Below are 15,398 nucleotides of genomic sequence, written 5' to 3'. Positions count from 1 at the left end.
CCCACTGTAGATGGTCCAGCAGCACCCTAAAGAATTGTAATAATTAAAAAGAAATCAATCAGTCCCACTGGCTGCCCGGGGAGAATGCCAGCAAAGAACTCTGTGTGTCTGTCCCCATTCCCAAAGCAGAGCCCTGTGGATTTGCAAGGCTTTGATATTGCTTTTCCTTCCATCCCACAGGATTGACAGCTGCAAAAACCCCTGGAGCTTGTGGCCCTGGTGGAAGGCAGTGGCTGAGGCTTTCTTTGTGGCCAGGACTCCAAGCAAAGCCAGGATCAGCCTTCTCCACATCCCTTGCCCTGGGATGGAGCTGTAGCTGAGTTTGCCATCCTCTGCCCTTGCTGTTAGCACAGCATCTTGATGAAACCTGGCTTTGGTCACTGCAGGGTTTCTCCTGCTCTGTAAATGCAGCTTTTAGGAGCTGAGGGGAGAGGTGAGCACAGTGTTCCTGCTGCAGAACAGATGTATGTTTGTCAAGCTCCTTTTAAAAACAAACCCAAACAAACCTGAGGTCTGATGGGAGTCAGACAGAAGTCTGGCATAAGAACAGCAGATGGGCATTTCTTTTAGCAAGCTTCTAGGCAAAAGGAACTCTTGATTGCACCCTAAAAGGAGAAGGGGAAGCACTTCCTATTGCATAGTTTTTCTTAGGAAGCTGCTGCTGTTGGTAAATTACTTGTAGTAGAGAATCTATTAGTAATACACTGTACTTACAAAGCATCTCCTCTCTCTGCTCTCATTGCTGCAGGAAGTGGGTTTCCAGATTGATTTCTCTTTGAGACAGAATAACTCCTCTGGCACACTAGCTAATGATTGGAAATTAAAATGGTAGTTGAGGTAGGATGCAGGCTTTAGTGGTGCTGTTGTAAAGAAGGATGCTAAACATCATTTTAGCCTGAGAACAGTCTTTCCCCCTCAAATCTGAAACAAGGGACATTATTTCTCTTGCTACCAGACACCATTTGTGATCACCATTAAGAGAAGAACAGATTTAAAGTATTTTATTGCTTGTTAACTAATTCATGGTACTCAATGCAGATTTCAGGGATCAAGGGATTTAGATTATTCTGCATTATCAGCTTTAAGCTGTCATTTCTTGATGTGTTTAAGTGCACACTCTGGTGGAAAAGGCTTTGTGGGTAAAGTTGGATGTAACTGTTCCATCCCTAAGGAAATAGGATTGCTTCTGTCCTTCTCTTTGCACTTGCACTGCTGTGCCAGAGACCAGGGAACCTGCCAGAAAAGATACCAGGTTAGTTTTCAGTCCCCTGATTTTGCTCTCCAGGTGGCCACACAAGCTCCAGTACTGGCACCAGTCAAACCAGCTCTTTTAAGAGATCTCATCTTAAAAGAAAGATCTTCTTTTAAGATCATCTTAATGAAGATCTCCTAAAAAGAAACCTGGACTTAAAAGAAAGATCTCAGGCAGGGGAAGGGAATGGAATAAAATGATGATCCTTTGGGTATGTGGTTATTTAAATGCTTTTCTAAAGACACCTTTTTCTAACCCTGGGAATAGGTGCTTCATCCTAATGAGAGCACTAGGATCTCCCTGTTGAAGATTTTTTTGTGGTGGAAGCTCTTGGATGGCTGGCATGTGTGCAGGATGTCCTGGAAAACTTCAGGAAAAGGGGAAAGCAAAACTGCTCTTCTTTCAGATGCAGATTTTCATGGGCACTGGGGGTGATCACTGGCTCTTTCTGTGACAGCAGCTAGGATTCTTTTAGATGTATTTTAGCCCTGTTGAGGCAAAACCAATCTTGTTGCAGAGCTGCAAAGCTATTGACAAGTCTCTCTACCTCTGGGATCTCATGTCTAATGCAGGATTGACCAGATGGAGACAAATCCATCCTAATTGGCTGGCTAAGTTAATGAAGTTTCCCTACAACTGATTGCACAATGCCCAACTGACCCATGTCACGCACTGGGTGAGCTCCCAGCCTGCAGCCAGGGAGGGACCATCCATGTCCCCTGTCACTCCACTCTTAACCAGCAAAGTTCTCAAAAAGCCTGAGCCACTTAAATGGAGAGGAAACTGCAAGGGGACAGAGCTGCTGGTCACTGTCTGGCTGCTTCATTACTTTATTTCATTGGGGCAGAATCTGGTTGGAGGTGTGTGACCAGTGGAGTCCCTCAGGGGTCGGTACTGGGACCGGTGTTGTTCAATATCTTCATCAACGACTTGGATGAGGGTATAGAATGTACCCTCAGCAAGTTTGCTGATGACACTAAGCTGGGAGGAGTGGCTGACACACCAGAAGGCTGTGCTGCCATTCAGAGAGACTTAGACAGGCTGGAGAGTTGGGCAGGGAGAAACATGATGAAATTCAACAAGGGGAAGTGTAGAGTTTTGCATTTGGGGAAGAACAACACGATGTCCCAGTATAGGTTGGGGGCTGAGCTGCTGGAGAGCAGTGTAGGTGAAAGAGACCTGGGGGTCCTGGTAGACAAGAAGATGCCCATGAGGCAGCAATGTGCCCTTGTGGCCAAGAAGGCCAATGGCATCCTGGGGTGCATTAGAAAGGGTGTGGTTAGTAGGTCAAGAGAGGTTCTCCTCCCCCTCTGTTCTGCATTGGTGAGGCCACACCTGGAGTATTGTGTCCAGTTCTGGGCCCCTCAGTTCAAGAAGGACAGGGAAGTGCTTGAAAGAGTCCAGCACAGAGCTACTGAGATGATTAAGGGAGTGGAACATCTCCCTTATGAGGAAAGGCTGAGGGAGCTGGGTCTCTTTAGTTTGGAGAAAAGGAGACTGAGGGGTGACCTCATCAATGTTTTCAAATATGTAAGGGGTGAGTGTCAGGGAGATGGAGTTAGGCTTTTCTCAGTGGTGACCAGTGATAGGACAAGGGGTAATGGGTGTAAATTGGAGCATAGGAGGTTCAAGTTGAATATCAGAAAACATTTTTTTACTGTAAGGGTGACAGAGCCCTGGAACAGGCTGCCCAGGGGGGTTGTGGAGTCTCCTTCACTGGAGACATTCAAAACCCCCCTGGACACGTTCCTAGGGGATGTACTCTAGGGGGCCCTGCTCTGGCAGGGGGGTTGGACTAGATGATCTTTCCAGGTCCCTTCCAACCCCTAGGATTCTATGATTCTATGATTTGGGTGACCCTACCCTGGCAGGAGGATTGGACCCGAGGATTTCTCGAGTTACCTTCCAGCCCTGAACATTTTGTGATCCTGTGGGATACTCTGTGACTGTGCATGTGCAGGATCAAAGTCACTTATGGTTTTGGAAATAATGTGAATGACATTCCATCCTTTAGAAGTAATTTTAGGTGCAGCTCAATAACGTGTTAAGAAGCCATTACCTAAGCAAGAAATGATGCAGATGCATTTTTGTCTTTCTAATCCTTAAACTTTTTTCAGAATGCCATAAGAATAATTGTATCAGTCCAGACCAGAGGGCCTTTTGGTTGTGATCATTAGCACAAATATGGGGAAAAAATAAAAGAGCAAGACAAGCTGATGGTGATGGTTCCCTGGTGCATGCTATCAGCTAAGAGCTGAGGACTTGCTGAACAAGAGAAGTTATCTTTAGCAGTCTTTCAATTAGTATTCTTCTAGGATTTTGTCCAATCCTGTTTTGAAATAACCTGAGCTCTGAGCTCCTGTGATAAAATCCCAGTGTTTTGTACATTAAAGACCTCCTTTACTTTGAATTTTGCAGCTGCCAGTCTGATTTGATGCCACCTGGTCAGTCTTCTAAGAGAGGTGGTGATTCAGTTTTCCCCTTTCTTGTGCTACTCCTGGTGTTAGATCTATTGTATATCCCACATCAGTTGTTCCTTGTGCAGTGTGTTTAATGTTTCACTCTAAAAGGATCTGTTTTGACCTTTTCACAATTCTTTTTGATGCTCCCTGTATTTTTTCCCAGTAATAACCCTTTTTGTTATAGAGATGCTGTAAACTTACAAGCACTAAAATGCTGCCATCAGGGATTGGGAAGCAGTTATATCCAACCAGAAAGATCAGCTCTCATGCCCACTGAATCAAGTGGGAATCCTTCCATCCACTTGGGTCAGGAATCTGAATCAAACCACATGAAAAACATTTTGCAGAAGCCTGGAAGTGGCTCTAAACCAAAAGTGGCCTTGACTTCTTTAATCATTCCTTTCCAAACAGTAAGAAATGCAAAAGCAGAGTTTAAAAACTGACAGACAAGATCATTTTCTGGCTTAAAAGAAACCTCAGCTTAAAAGAAAGATCTCAGGTAGGGGAAGGGAATTAGAATAAAATGATGAACCTTTGGGTTTCGATTTGATTGCTGTCAGCAATCAAATGTTGCCTCAGACAATAATTTTCATGACTTTTTTATGGCTCTGCCATGGAAAGAAAACTCTGCCTCAGCTTCTTCTTCCTGGCCCTTCTTTTCCCCCTGTTATGAACCAGGTTGTGGAACTGACCCAGGTGGAAAAAACATTTTGAATTGATGGCAAGAGGTGGTGTTTGCTCCTCCTCAGATGTTTTGATCTATAAGTTTTAATCCCAGATTGTTCAACCAAAGAGGACATTCTGCTAGCAAATCCACCATTTATTTCACTGCTAAAGATGCTCATCAGGGCTGTCTGGCTGCTGGTTTCCCAGATCCAGTTCCCTGCAGGGTCAGGCAAGCAGCAGTTTGGGCAGGAGGGAAGCAGTGGACTGGAAGCTCTGTGCTGGAATCGTTTGGGTTGCTGCCTGCAGCACTCCATCCCAAAGCAGATCTCTAGGAACAAAATAACTGCTTTATTGATGTTCAGGTTGCCCAAATCCCTTTAAAACAGTGATAATGTAATCACTGTAATTACCAAAGTGAAAAGCAGAAGGTGAGTTTGGGTTTTTCCTCTTTTTTTTTTTTAATTATGTTGCCTGTGCTCAAAATTTAATGGAGGAGCAAGTTAGCTCCTGCTTCAAGTAAATTTGCTGGACATCCAGAGAGATTGAGCAGCACAGTAAAATGTGCTTTTCCACTGTACACTTAGATAAAAAATTTAGAAGTACAGCATGATAGAATTGTACCTCAGTGGATGTGGAAAATGGTTGTTAAATAATAACTGTGAATAACTTTCTACTTCACTGCTGTAGCAATAAGCAAGACAGCTGAATCTTTAAATGCAGCTTCAGGTGACATAATATTGGAAAGGAGTTTTTTAAAAGTGAAAAATTGGAGTGCTGTTTTGGATCTTTTTTCCTTGTCTTTACAGCTGCTAATTGCCTGCATGAGGAAACCAAAGCTGATTGCAGACTTTGAAATGTTAGAGCAATATTTGTGAGGCCTCAGTGAGAGGAGCATCACTGCTACTCTTCAGGGAGTGCTGGGATTCATGGACCATAGAGGGACCAGTTTTATCCTGCCTTAAGTCTGAAGAAAGTAGGCTGGAAACATTATTTGGTTTTCATTTCCATTTGTATGGGAGGCAGTACCTGTTCCAGCAGGGCTGGTGCTCCCTGCAGTGCTTGGACCTGATCATTTCTGGGTCTCTCTTTGTCTGATGAGCAGTAGCAGTGCCCAAGGAACTCATGGAAAGGAGCTACCATGGCCTTTGGACTCCAATCCTTGTCATCAGGAGGCAACAGTGCTCTTGTGTAAGGGTTGCTTCCCTTTTCAGGCTTCACTTCTGCAACAGCAGTTTCCTGTAGCTGTGGTGCAGGCATTTGGAACTGAGGTGGAATATTTCTCCATCCCTGTGGATGCAAAATGTCCCTCACATCTGGAGTGTCACATCCTCATGCTGAATGGATCACTGATGGACTGTACATGGCAGCTTGACAGCAATTACTCAGATTTCACCACAGTGGTTGCTCTTTGCCCAAGACAGGTCCTCCCAGAGCTCAGGTGGCATTAATGTGTTGTTGGACTGTTTTTCTGCCTATTCTTCTCTGCTTTTCTGTTTCCAAGGAGTGGATTTCCCAGCAATCCCCCCTGAATCCTCTCCTTCTTGGCTAAGGGGAGCAAAGCAAGCTTTCAGGATACCCTTTCCTGGGAATATAAGGGAAAATTGTGGTTGCTGCAGTGAGGAAAAGGGGTGGAATTACCAGTTCTGAATTCTTCCCAGGGCTGCATCTTGTGTGGTATTGAGTCAGTCAGGAGCTTGCCAGGAGAGCTGTGTTCAAGCCCTGTCTTTGTGTTTTTGTAACTGGGTTCTGACCCTGTCACTGCAATTGAATGGAGTGGCATGGTACAGCAGCTTCCTTCTCAATGTAAATGTGTATGTCAGCTGGGGGTCTCTGTCCTCATCCTAAACATGTTGGTTAGATTTTTTTTTTTATCAGTTTGCTCTTAGGAAAAAACCTGGCACCTCGTGGTGCCCCATGCTCCCTATGGAGATGACAAGACTGGGGCTTGAATCCTGATGAGTGGCATCTGCCATGAGGGAAGGGCAATCTAGAGGGTCCTGCCTAGCAGAGCCAGGCTAGAGAAGAGCAATCATCATGAGGAGTTAGGTCCACAGCTTTTCAAACATTGCTTTTGTCCTCATGAAGCTGCTGAGGACACAGACAGACAAGAAGGAGGCATTTATGAAACTCTATTTTCACCTTGGACTGTGCTCTGTTTTGGGAGAACATTTCAGGCCACCAAATATACTTAAGTCCAGTTGATTTGGTGTGGTCTGGAGCTTTTTTTTTTTTTTTTTAGTAAAGACTCCTGTGTTTCATGCTGTCAGGATATGCCAGCTTTGTATGGAGTAAGGAACTGATGGTTTGTTTCCAGGCTCCTTACACTTGACAGGAACCTTGAGTCTGTGTGGTAGCCTGCAAGGCAGTGATCCTGTGCTCTCCACTTGGCAAAATGCAGCAACATGAGCCATCTGTTGGCTGTTGAATTAGAAATTCAAGTGAAACAAAGTCCATAGGGAGAGGGATGTAACAGTGGATTTATAGGAGAGTTTGTGCTAATGATGGTTGGAAGGGTGATACCTTGTCCAAGCCATTGTGCTGGGAGATTCCTCCTCCATCAAAGGATGTCCCAGGTTGCCCTGTAGTCAGGTATCACTTTTCCCTTGGTCACATCCCCAGGCTGTGGCTGAATGATCAGGTTCAGTGGGAAGCAGCATGAAAGGATCTTTATCATGCTTGGCTTGTATGGTGCTGCAGGAAAAAAAAAAAAAATCCCTTTTAATTGTGATTCAAAACCACCTTTAGCATAGATGTGGTCCACTACAAAGCTCAAAGACCTGCATGGTCTCCTGATTTCTGTCATTCACCTTGGCCAGGTCACACTTTCATGTGTCTCAATTTCCTTAAGCCTGAAGTAGAAATTAATGATGTTTGACTTCTGTTCTGAATTGTCCTAAGCCTCACTGGGATTAAATGTGTTGTGTATGCACTGAGGAGTTGTACTGTGGTATAAAACTTTAATGAGAATGAAAATAACAAAAGAAGAATGGCAAAAAGAGGTCTTTGAAACAGAGGGGCTCTTGGGCTTTAATTCCCCAGTGCAAGGAGATGGCAGCTGGTCCTGTGAGCAGCTTGAGAAACACACATATTCCTGGCCAAAAATCCCTGGAGAAAAACTGGCTGGAATAAATCCCAGCAGGGCAGTGTCTCATGAAGAAAGAGCAGGATTGCACATCCCCCTAAATTATCCTATCCAGAGCAAGCTGAGTGTTAAGGTGTTCTCATTGTTAGGAGATTTGTTTTTGGGAGGGATGCTAAGAAGCTCAGAGCACAGCTGTGTGCTGGAGCCCTTGAGGCAGAGGCCAAACCCATGGTCAGCACCATGAGATGTGTGTGTGGTTTCATGCTGACTCAGACCTTGGAGATAGCCACTCATTTTTTTTCCTTGTCAAGCATCCCTGCCCAGAGAAAGCAAGCTATTTTTACCTGAACCTTTCTAGCATTCTTCCTAGTAGGAAAAAATCAACCCTGTGTGATCACAGTCAGAAAAGAAAGATCTTTTGTTGGAGAGGTGCCTGTGATCCTCTCAACCTTCCAGTACCTGAAGAAAGGCAGGCCCTGCATGTGGCTCTGTGTCAAGGCCTCTCTTCCCTCTTGGTTACATCCCACTGGCAGGAGAAACCCCTCTCTGAGCCACAAAGGGTTGATCAGTCCCCCTCAGAAAAAAGCAAGTGAGACAGCAGAGTTTTTGGAATCAAGGAGTGGAAAGCTGATGGGTCAGAGTCATTTCAGTTGTGGAGTCAAGCTGGTAAATTTGTGTTTGCAGGGAAAAAGAGAAAAATAAGAGCAGTGAAGTCTAGTTCCAGCAGGCAGGAGCTTTTTGTGACTGTTAAATATCAAGTTTACAGCTTTTCCCTCTCCCTTCACCTCTGTTTCCACTCTCTGGGGGTTTCCCTTTCCACTGGGTGCACAGACAGCTCTTGAGAGGGGAAGATGTGGGCTGGATGGGAGCTGCCTGCCCAGGAACCCTGAAAGCTCCAGTGGAATAGGGGCTGGGGAGGATGCTTTCCTTCTCTGTGTTTGGGTGGGAACTGGAAGATTTTTGTAATTTTGTTTTATTTTTTACGCTGCACATTTTTGTAGTTCCATCCACACACAGAAAAAGCTGAGCAGTGCTGGCTGGGAAGGTGCTTGTGCACCTGGACAGGGTGGGACAGGCATTCAGAGGCAGAAATAGACACCCAGCCATCCTGTTTGGGCAATTGGATTCTTCCTGCATTCTCACCACAGTTGGCATCTCAGCAGCTGAGCCACAAAAGGAGCTATAAAGACAAATGTGATCTCCTTTTGCAAGTACCTGTACTTAAGAGAACCTCCCTCCTGGGGTGGCAATTATTAGGTTTCTGTTTCTTCATCCTTTGCTCACATGATAATTTACTTCTGCAGAAATGTATCCCAGTTCCACCCAGTGCTGGGACTCAGCCACTTCTCTTGGAGATGATTTTTACCAAGAGAAATTCTCTGTACAGCACCCAGAGTGATGAGTGACACAGCTGTCCCTGCCCACAGCTGCTCCCAGTGCCATCACCACCTTTACACTTGGGCATCCCAAATCCCAGGATCCAACTCTGCCCTGGCTTGTGCACTGGAGCTCTCTTCAAGAGGTTGTAATATTCTGGGATGGCTTTATGGGGAGAGGGAGTTGTTGACTGGAAAGAGGCAAATGAAATGCCAGCTTCTGTCCCAGCTCCACCTAATAGGAAAGATTTGTGCAGCTCCTGGGGTGTCACTTGGTTATTAACTGGGGAATGGGTGGGTGCAAGGAACAGGAAATGCTGTGGAAGAAGGAAGAAGAGCTGGAAAGGAAGGGGCTGGCAAAAGATGCAAGAATTCATCCCTCTGCCTTATGCTGAGGCCATTTATCTACAAATGAATCCTGGTTCTGTTGTCCCTCTTTCCAGCTGAATGTGCTGCCAGGTTTCTGTTTTCTGGAGATTTCTCCTTCATGGTGTTCCAGAACCTCCTGGTCTTGAGTAACCCAGGTTTCCACCTCACCTGGTAATGTGCCCTCCATTCATTCACCTCTTACTCTGCCAAGCCAGGCTGTTGTGCAGGGCTCTTGGCTGTCATTTGCAGGAGTAATTGCAAAAATTGATTCATGGGGAATGCCTGTTAGAGACAGATTGTTTTGACAGACCACCCAGCTATCATATTCTGTGTTTATTTGAGTCACTCAATGCTCTGATGCATAGTTGGGTTGTAAATATTCTGATTTAAATTGCATTTATTATTATGACAGCTGTGTTCCATTACCTATTATTATTTATTAGGTTCTGTTGTCCTTTTGGTTTACACCTTGTGGAGCTGTCAAGCCAGCTGCTTACCAGGGACAAAGCTCATAGCTCAGCTCAGAATCTTCCAAAAATAAATTCTCCAAAGGGATTTGAGCAACAGCAGGATGCATGTTGTTGGAAAGTCATTGGACATTTTTTTTTTTTGCTTTATTTTATTGGAAAGAGGAGGCTTGTGCTTTTTGCCTGCTTTTGCCCAGTTTCCTGACTTAGACTTTGCATTTTATGATCCAGAGGTCACTGAAGTTAATAATCCCCCTGATTAATGTGAAGTTTGCATCACCCCCTCCATGGCTCCAAGTTGAATGAATCACTTCATTCAATCTTTGAAACCCTGGGATGCTGACTTGGATGTTTCTGATTTTCTCTTGGAAGCCTTTTTAGCTTTCATAGCTTTTCCTCTTGTAAAAATGGCAGAATAGCTTGATTCTGAGCTGAAGAAATCTCAGTGTCCTTCCAAGGTGAAGGTCAAATTGCAGTGAGCACAGTGCTTCTGGACAAGGCAGAGTCAGTTTTTGCCTCTCATTTCCAAGAGTCACACAGCCCCATGGCCAGGTTGCCACACCAGCTTGACAAGGTACCCAAGCACTTGAGTGTTAATTCAGGAAAGCTCTTAATCATGGAATTGATGACTCTGAAGTGCTTAATACAAGCATGTGCTTAAGTGCCTTGCTGGCTTGGGGCCAGTCCAGATGTACCCTTGCAGAGCAGAGATTTCTGAGTTATTCCAGGTCTGGTAGAGACCAAGATTTTGGGGATAGATGCAGGGATTGAGCCCTCTATCTGGAGGGGGTTTATGTGCCAGCCTTACAGCACCAGTGCTCTGAGCAGTCTATGCTGCAGGTGCTTCTTTTCATGTCCTAACATTTCTTTATTGTCTCCATTTATTTTTCTAGAAGAGAAAAAAGAGGAAATCTGCAATTCCTTTCAAATATCCCCGTGCAAAACGGATACACACGAGGTAGTCATAGGGCTCACAAAATACAGATGCAAATGGGGTGCATTATTTATAAGGCAGCTTTGACATCTTAATAGATTAAAAACTAAGAGACATTTAAGATAATTTCATAGCTCAGCATTCTGCCCATTTTTGAGCTGTCGTTTATCATCAGCCATGAAAATACTTAATTTAGGTCTTAACCACTTCAATTTTACACCCACATTCCAACCAAAGGGGGGTGTGTCCACTGCTCTTCCTTTTTTTTTTTTTCCCCCCATTTTTCTATTCCCCCCACTCTCTTTTATACAACAAAAAGCAGACAGCTGGGCTTAGGCAATTCCAAAAGCTCCTTCTGCCTTTCAGGAACTGCTCAGTCATCATGAGAGTCATAACTCTGACTAAATGGAGATCTCCAGGTATTCCAGTGTCCCACCTGGATCCTCCTGGCTTTGTCAAAGTGAAAAAGACCCTAGAGCAGCACAGGACTTGTTCCTATCCAAATCTCTGATGTGGACAGACGAAAGCCAGGTGTAAATCAGCTTAAAACCTGTCAGTTTCTGCCAAGTTCCAAATTAAGCATGAATATGGTGGGAGTGCCTGATTTCAGGTGTTTTCAGTAGTGTCAGTGCACAGGTTGTTTTGAGCCAGGCTGGAGGAGTGAGCTCTGAAGTTGAGATTTCTCAGAGGGCAGCCTCAGCCCTACATGACAGAAGGTCTTGGATTAATGCTTTGGGTTTTCGGGGGGGGGGAAGCAAAGGGGAAAGGTGAACTTGGAGTCTTTCAGATGTCTGCCTCTTAGGGCTTTGTAGGTTAAAACTCTTTCTTTTAGTGAAATTGTTTCTCAGTGCTGGGTTTAAGTACAAGATCAGTGCTGGTGAAAGGATCTCATGAGGAGCTTTCTGTCTTCCAGCAGGATTGGTGCCAATGGGATGACAGGAGTGCTGTTTTTCCTCAGCCTTTTGTGGTTGCCTTAAAAGACTGCTAGGAAGGATGAAAGAACTTCAGTTTCTGTGGCTTGTTCCTCTCTGGTCCCTGCTGCAGGAATCAACAAGGAGCCCTTAGCTTGATTCCTGTTTGTTTGAAACTCCTCCCAGCCTCCACTTCACCTTCTCAGTGACACTTAGGCAGAAGCTCTTTACTGATTCTGTTCTGGTTTTGTCCACCTGAGCTCACAGCAGATTGTGAGGGGCTGGTGCTTTCAGATGTCAGACAAGTTCTGAAGTTTCTCTGGAAATGAAAAACTCCTTTGGCTGAGGAAACACTGAGTTCTGAAAGCCCATCAGGCTGCACAACTTTGTACTTCAGGAGGGCTGCAGAACGTCTAATTAAATGGAACTTCTCTCTAGGGGATTTGGCTGGTTATTGGCCTGCTGTTTATTAAATATTTGTTTCCTTTCTCTCTCCTTTGCAGTTTTCATCTGCAGTTTCATGGTTGCAGCACCCATCTTTGGTTATCTTGGTGACCGTTTCAACAGGAAGATCATTCTCAGCTGTGGGATCTTCTTTTGGTCAGGTGTCACTTTTTCAAGCTCCTTCATCACTGAAAAGGTAAGACAGTTGCAAAGCATCCTGCAGGGTGTCCTGAAAAAAATGGGAAGTACCTAATACCTTCCTAAAAAACTCCCCTGTGTGCTTAAGGGGATCCTACCCCTGGTGTGTCTCTGGCAGGGAGCATATTGCATTATCTGACCTTCTGGGGGTGAAGTGGGAGCTGTGGGACTGTTTTCTCAACTCTGAAAGCTGTCATTTGGTCATGCCCACTCATAAATAGCAGGTGAAGCATATCTAAGCAAGAGTTTCTGTTGACATAAGGGTTTTGGTTTTTAGGGAGATCCTAAAGAAACTTTAAAAGGCTCTAAAATAGACTCGGGGGGAAAAAAAAATCATAATCCATGTCTATTTAGTGGTTCTTTTGTCTTCTGGTAAGTAGCAGAAGCTACTGGAGTTTGTTGGGAAGTCTGCTCGTGGGATGTGGAATGAGAAAATGCATCCAGCAGTGGTTTTACACATGTGCTTTGTTTCCTGGGATGGCACAAGAGATCAGCCATCATTTCAGCTCCTTTAACACTGCCTGATGGATATGTCTGGGGAACTGCTGATGGAGTTGTCAGGCTCACCTAATTTTGTCAGGCTATGCACAGCATCCCTCACCTGCTTGCAGGACAGCCACAGGACCCCACTTTATTGCATTCATTTTCTTGCCTGTCAGAGGCTCTTGGAGGAAACAAAGATCTGGCAGCTTCTGGGGAAAAAAATATTCTCTTGTTTACATCATATTAGAGAGGAGGTTTAATTGCTGCAGGTTGCAGCATTCCTGTAGAGACAAATCACAGCTCCTGGCATCACCAGAGTGATTTCCCCAAGGGAGGCAGGGACACTCCTCATCCTTTCTGTCCTGCTGCGTTCCAGAGATTGCAGCTTTGTGGTCACACCTAAAGAATGACAACCAGGAACTAAACTTCCCCTCCCTGCTCCCTTCTGCCCACACACATGCTCTGCAGTTTCTAATAAAAGAGAATTTCCACCTGAAGTGGGTGGGCAGTGGCAGTCACACAGCTGGCTGGCTTTCCTCTGGGGTTGAGTGTTGCTGCATTGCTAAAGAAAAATGGGTCTGGCCAAATGTAGAAGCCTTGACCTCAGTAAATTGTTCTGCTTTATAACTGGCCTGGAAGCATCCTTTGCAGAAAAAGAACATCTCCCATCTAAAATGAAGAGGGTGTTTTGCTTTTTTCTTTTTTTTTTTCTTTTTTTTTTTTTTTTTTTTTTTTTTTTTTTTCTTTTTCTTTTTCTTTTCTTTTTTCTTTTTCCTTTTTTTAATCTTCGTTTTATTTTGGTTTAAATTTACTTTTGTAACATTCTGCAAAAGAAGCTGTGATCAGAGCCCAAAGAGGGGAAGCATTTTATGAAGGAAGAACAACCTGCTAATAAACACTTCTCATGGTAGGGACACAGACTCAGGTCCTCATTGCTCTCTCTGCAACAATCTAGACCTGTGGTTGTAAAACACTGGGGTTGGATTGATGTAATTTCTGTTTTCAGAGCTGATTTTCAGTTTAAGGATTTGGGGCTTTTTATCTGAAGTATTTTAGGGATTAAGATATGGTCACCAGTATACAGGAGCTCAGAGTGGAAGTGCCATGTTTTTATCCAAAAAATGGAGAGAATAATGTTTATAAATATTCCATATTTATATCCATGGAATATGTTTTGAATCCAAACCCCAATGTTTTGGAAGTCAGAAGAAAAATAAGATCAAAATAGCCACACCTATGTTAATTCCTCCTGGATTTGTATCAGTACTAATTCTGGACCTAAATTACCTGGACAAAAACCACCCTGATGCTGAGAAAAATCCCTTGTCCTGATTTTACTGCAATCCTCAGCTCTATTGGGAAACTTATCTTTTAAGCTAGAGGTTTCATGCTCTGCTTGTGTTGTGGACTCCAGGAGATAATGGCAAATTCTGCAGCTGCTGTATGGATGGATGTGCTTTATTCAGGGGCTGCAGCAGTTAAAGAAGATCATAGAATGATAGAATCCTAGGGGTTGGAAGGGACCTGGAAAGATCATCTAGTCCAACCCCCCCTGCCAGAGCAGGGCCCCCTAGAGTACATCCCCTAGGAACGTGTCCAGGTGGGTTTTGAATGTCTCCAGTGAAGGAGACTCCACAACCCCCCTGGGCAGCCTGTTCCAGGGCTCTGTCACCCTTACAGTAAAAAAATTTTTTCTGATATTCAACTTGAACCTCCTATGCTCCAATTTACACCCATTACCCCTTGTCCTATCACTGGTCACCACTGAGAAAAGCCTAACTCCATCTCCCTGACACTCACCCCTTACATATTTGAAAACATTGATGAGGTCACCCCTCAGTCTCCTTTTCTCCAAACTAAAGAGACCCAGCTCCCTCAGCCTTTCCTCATAAGGGAGATGTTCCACTCCCTTAATCATCTCAGTAGCTCTGTGCTGGACTCTTTCAAGCACTTCCCTGTCCTTCTTGAACTGAGGGGCCCAGAACTGGACACAATACTCCAGGTGTGGCCTCACCAATGCAGAATAGAGGGGGAGGAGAACCTCTCTTGACCTACTAACCACCCCCTTTCTAATGCACCCCAGGATGCCATTGGCCTTCTTGGCCACAAGGGCACATTGCTGGCTCATGGGCATCTTCTTGTCTACCAGGACCCCCAGGTCTCTTTCACCTCCACTGCTCTCCAGCAGCTCAGCCCCCAACCTATACTGGGACATCGTGTTGTTCTTCCCCAAATGCAAAACTCTACACTTCCCCTTGTTGAATTTCATCATGTTTCTCCCTGCCCAACTCTCCAGCCTGTCTAAGTCTCTCTGAATGGCAGCACAGCCTTCTGGTGTGTCAGCCACTCCTCCCAGCCTAGTGTCATCAGCAAACTTGCTGAGGGTACATTCTATACCCTCATCCAAGAATTATCCCAACTTCCCATAGTATCCCTACCTCTTTGGTATCCTTTTTGGAGGCCTGATCTCTAATTGGGAAGACATGCCACATTGAGCAAGGTAAATTCCTCAAGTACTAATGAGAGAAAGGGTCAGAGGAGAGCTGATGCAGCTTTTTTTCCTTTATGCAGTGACTAACAAGGCATTTGCCCTGATCTTTGTCATCTAGGATTCATTTGAGGAGTGTAACACTGGCTCTTCTCCCAACATTTTTCTTTCTTTCTTTCTTTCAAGACAGAGTATGTGTTTGCTGGGGAGGGGGAAGGTTAGGAGCTGAAATAGCAAAACCTCTTTGTTGGCACAAATAAAAGTGG

General features: G+C 44.7%; 1 protein-coding gene across 4 annotated transcripts in view; it reads left to right on the top strand.

The window, feature by feature from the left end:
- SPNS2 (SPNS lysolipid transporter 2, sphingosine-1-phosphate) overlaps positions 1 to 15,398 on the top strand; it is a 139,653-nt gene that overhangs the window by 51,785 nt on the left and 72,470 nt on the right. For all 4 annotated transcript variants that reach the window (XR_011730042.1, XR_011730043.1, XM_071764819.1 and 1 more), the window contains exon 3: positions 12,023 to 12,159. Coding sequence is in view for 2 of the 4 variants with exons in the window: in XM_071764819.1 (XP_071620920.1) it covers positions 12,023 to 12,159 (137 nt within the window). In the remaining 2 variants the exon portion in view is untranslated. The remainder of the gene's footprint in view (positions 1 to 12,022; positions 12,160 to 15,398) is intronic.

The sequence above is a fragment of the Heliangelus exortis genome, chromosome 21, assembly GCF_036169615.1.
Source record: "Heliangelus exortis chromosome 21, bHelExo1.hap1, whole genome shotgun sequence".
Taxonomy (NCBI): domain Eukaryota; kingdom Metazoa; phylum Chordata; class Aves; order Apodiformes; family Trochilidae; genus Heliangelus; species Heliangelus exortis.
The sequence above is the reverse complement of the archived record's forward strand: the minus strand, read 5'-3'. Positions and strand labels throughout refer to the sequence as shown.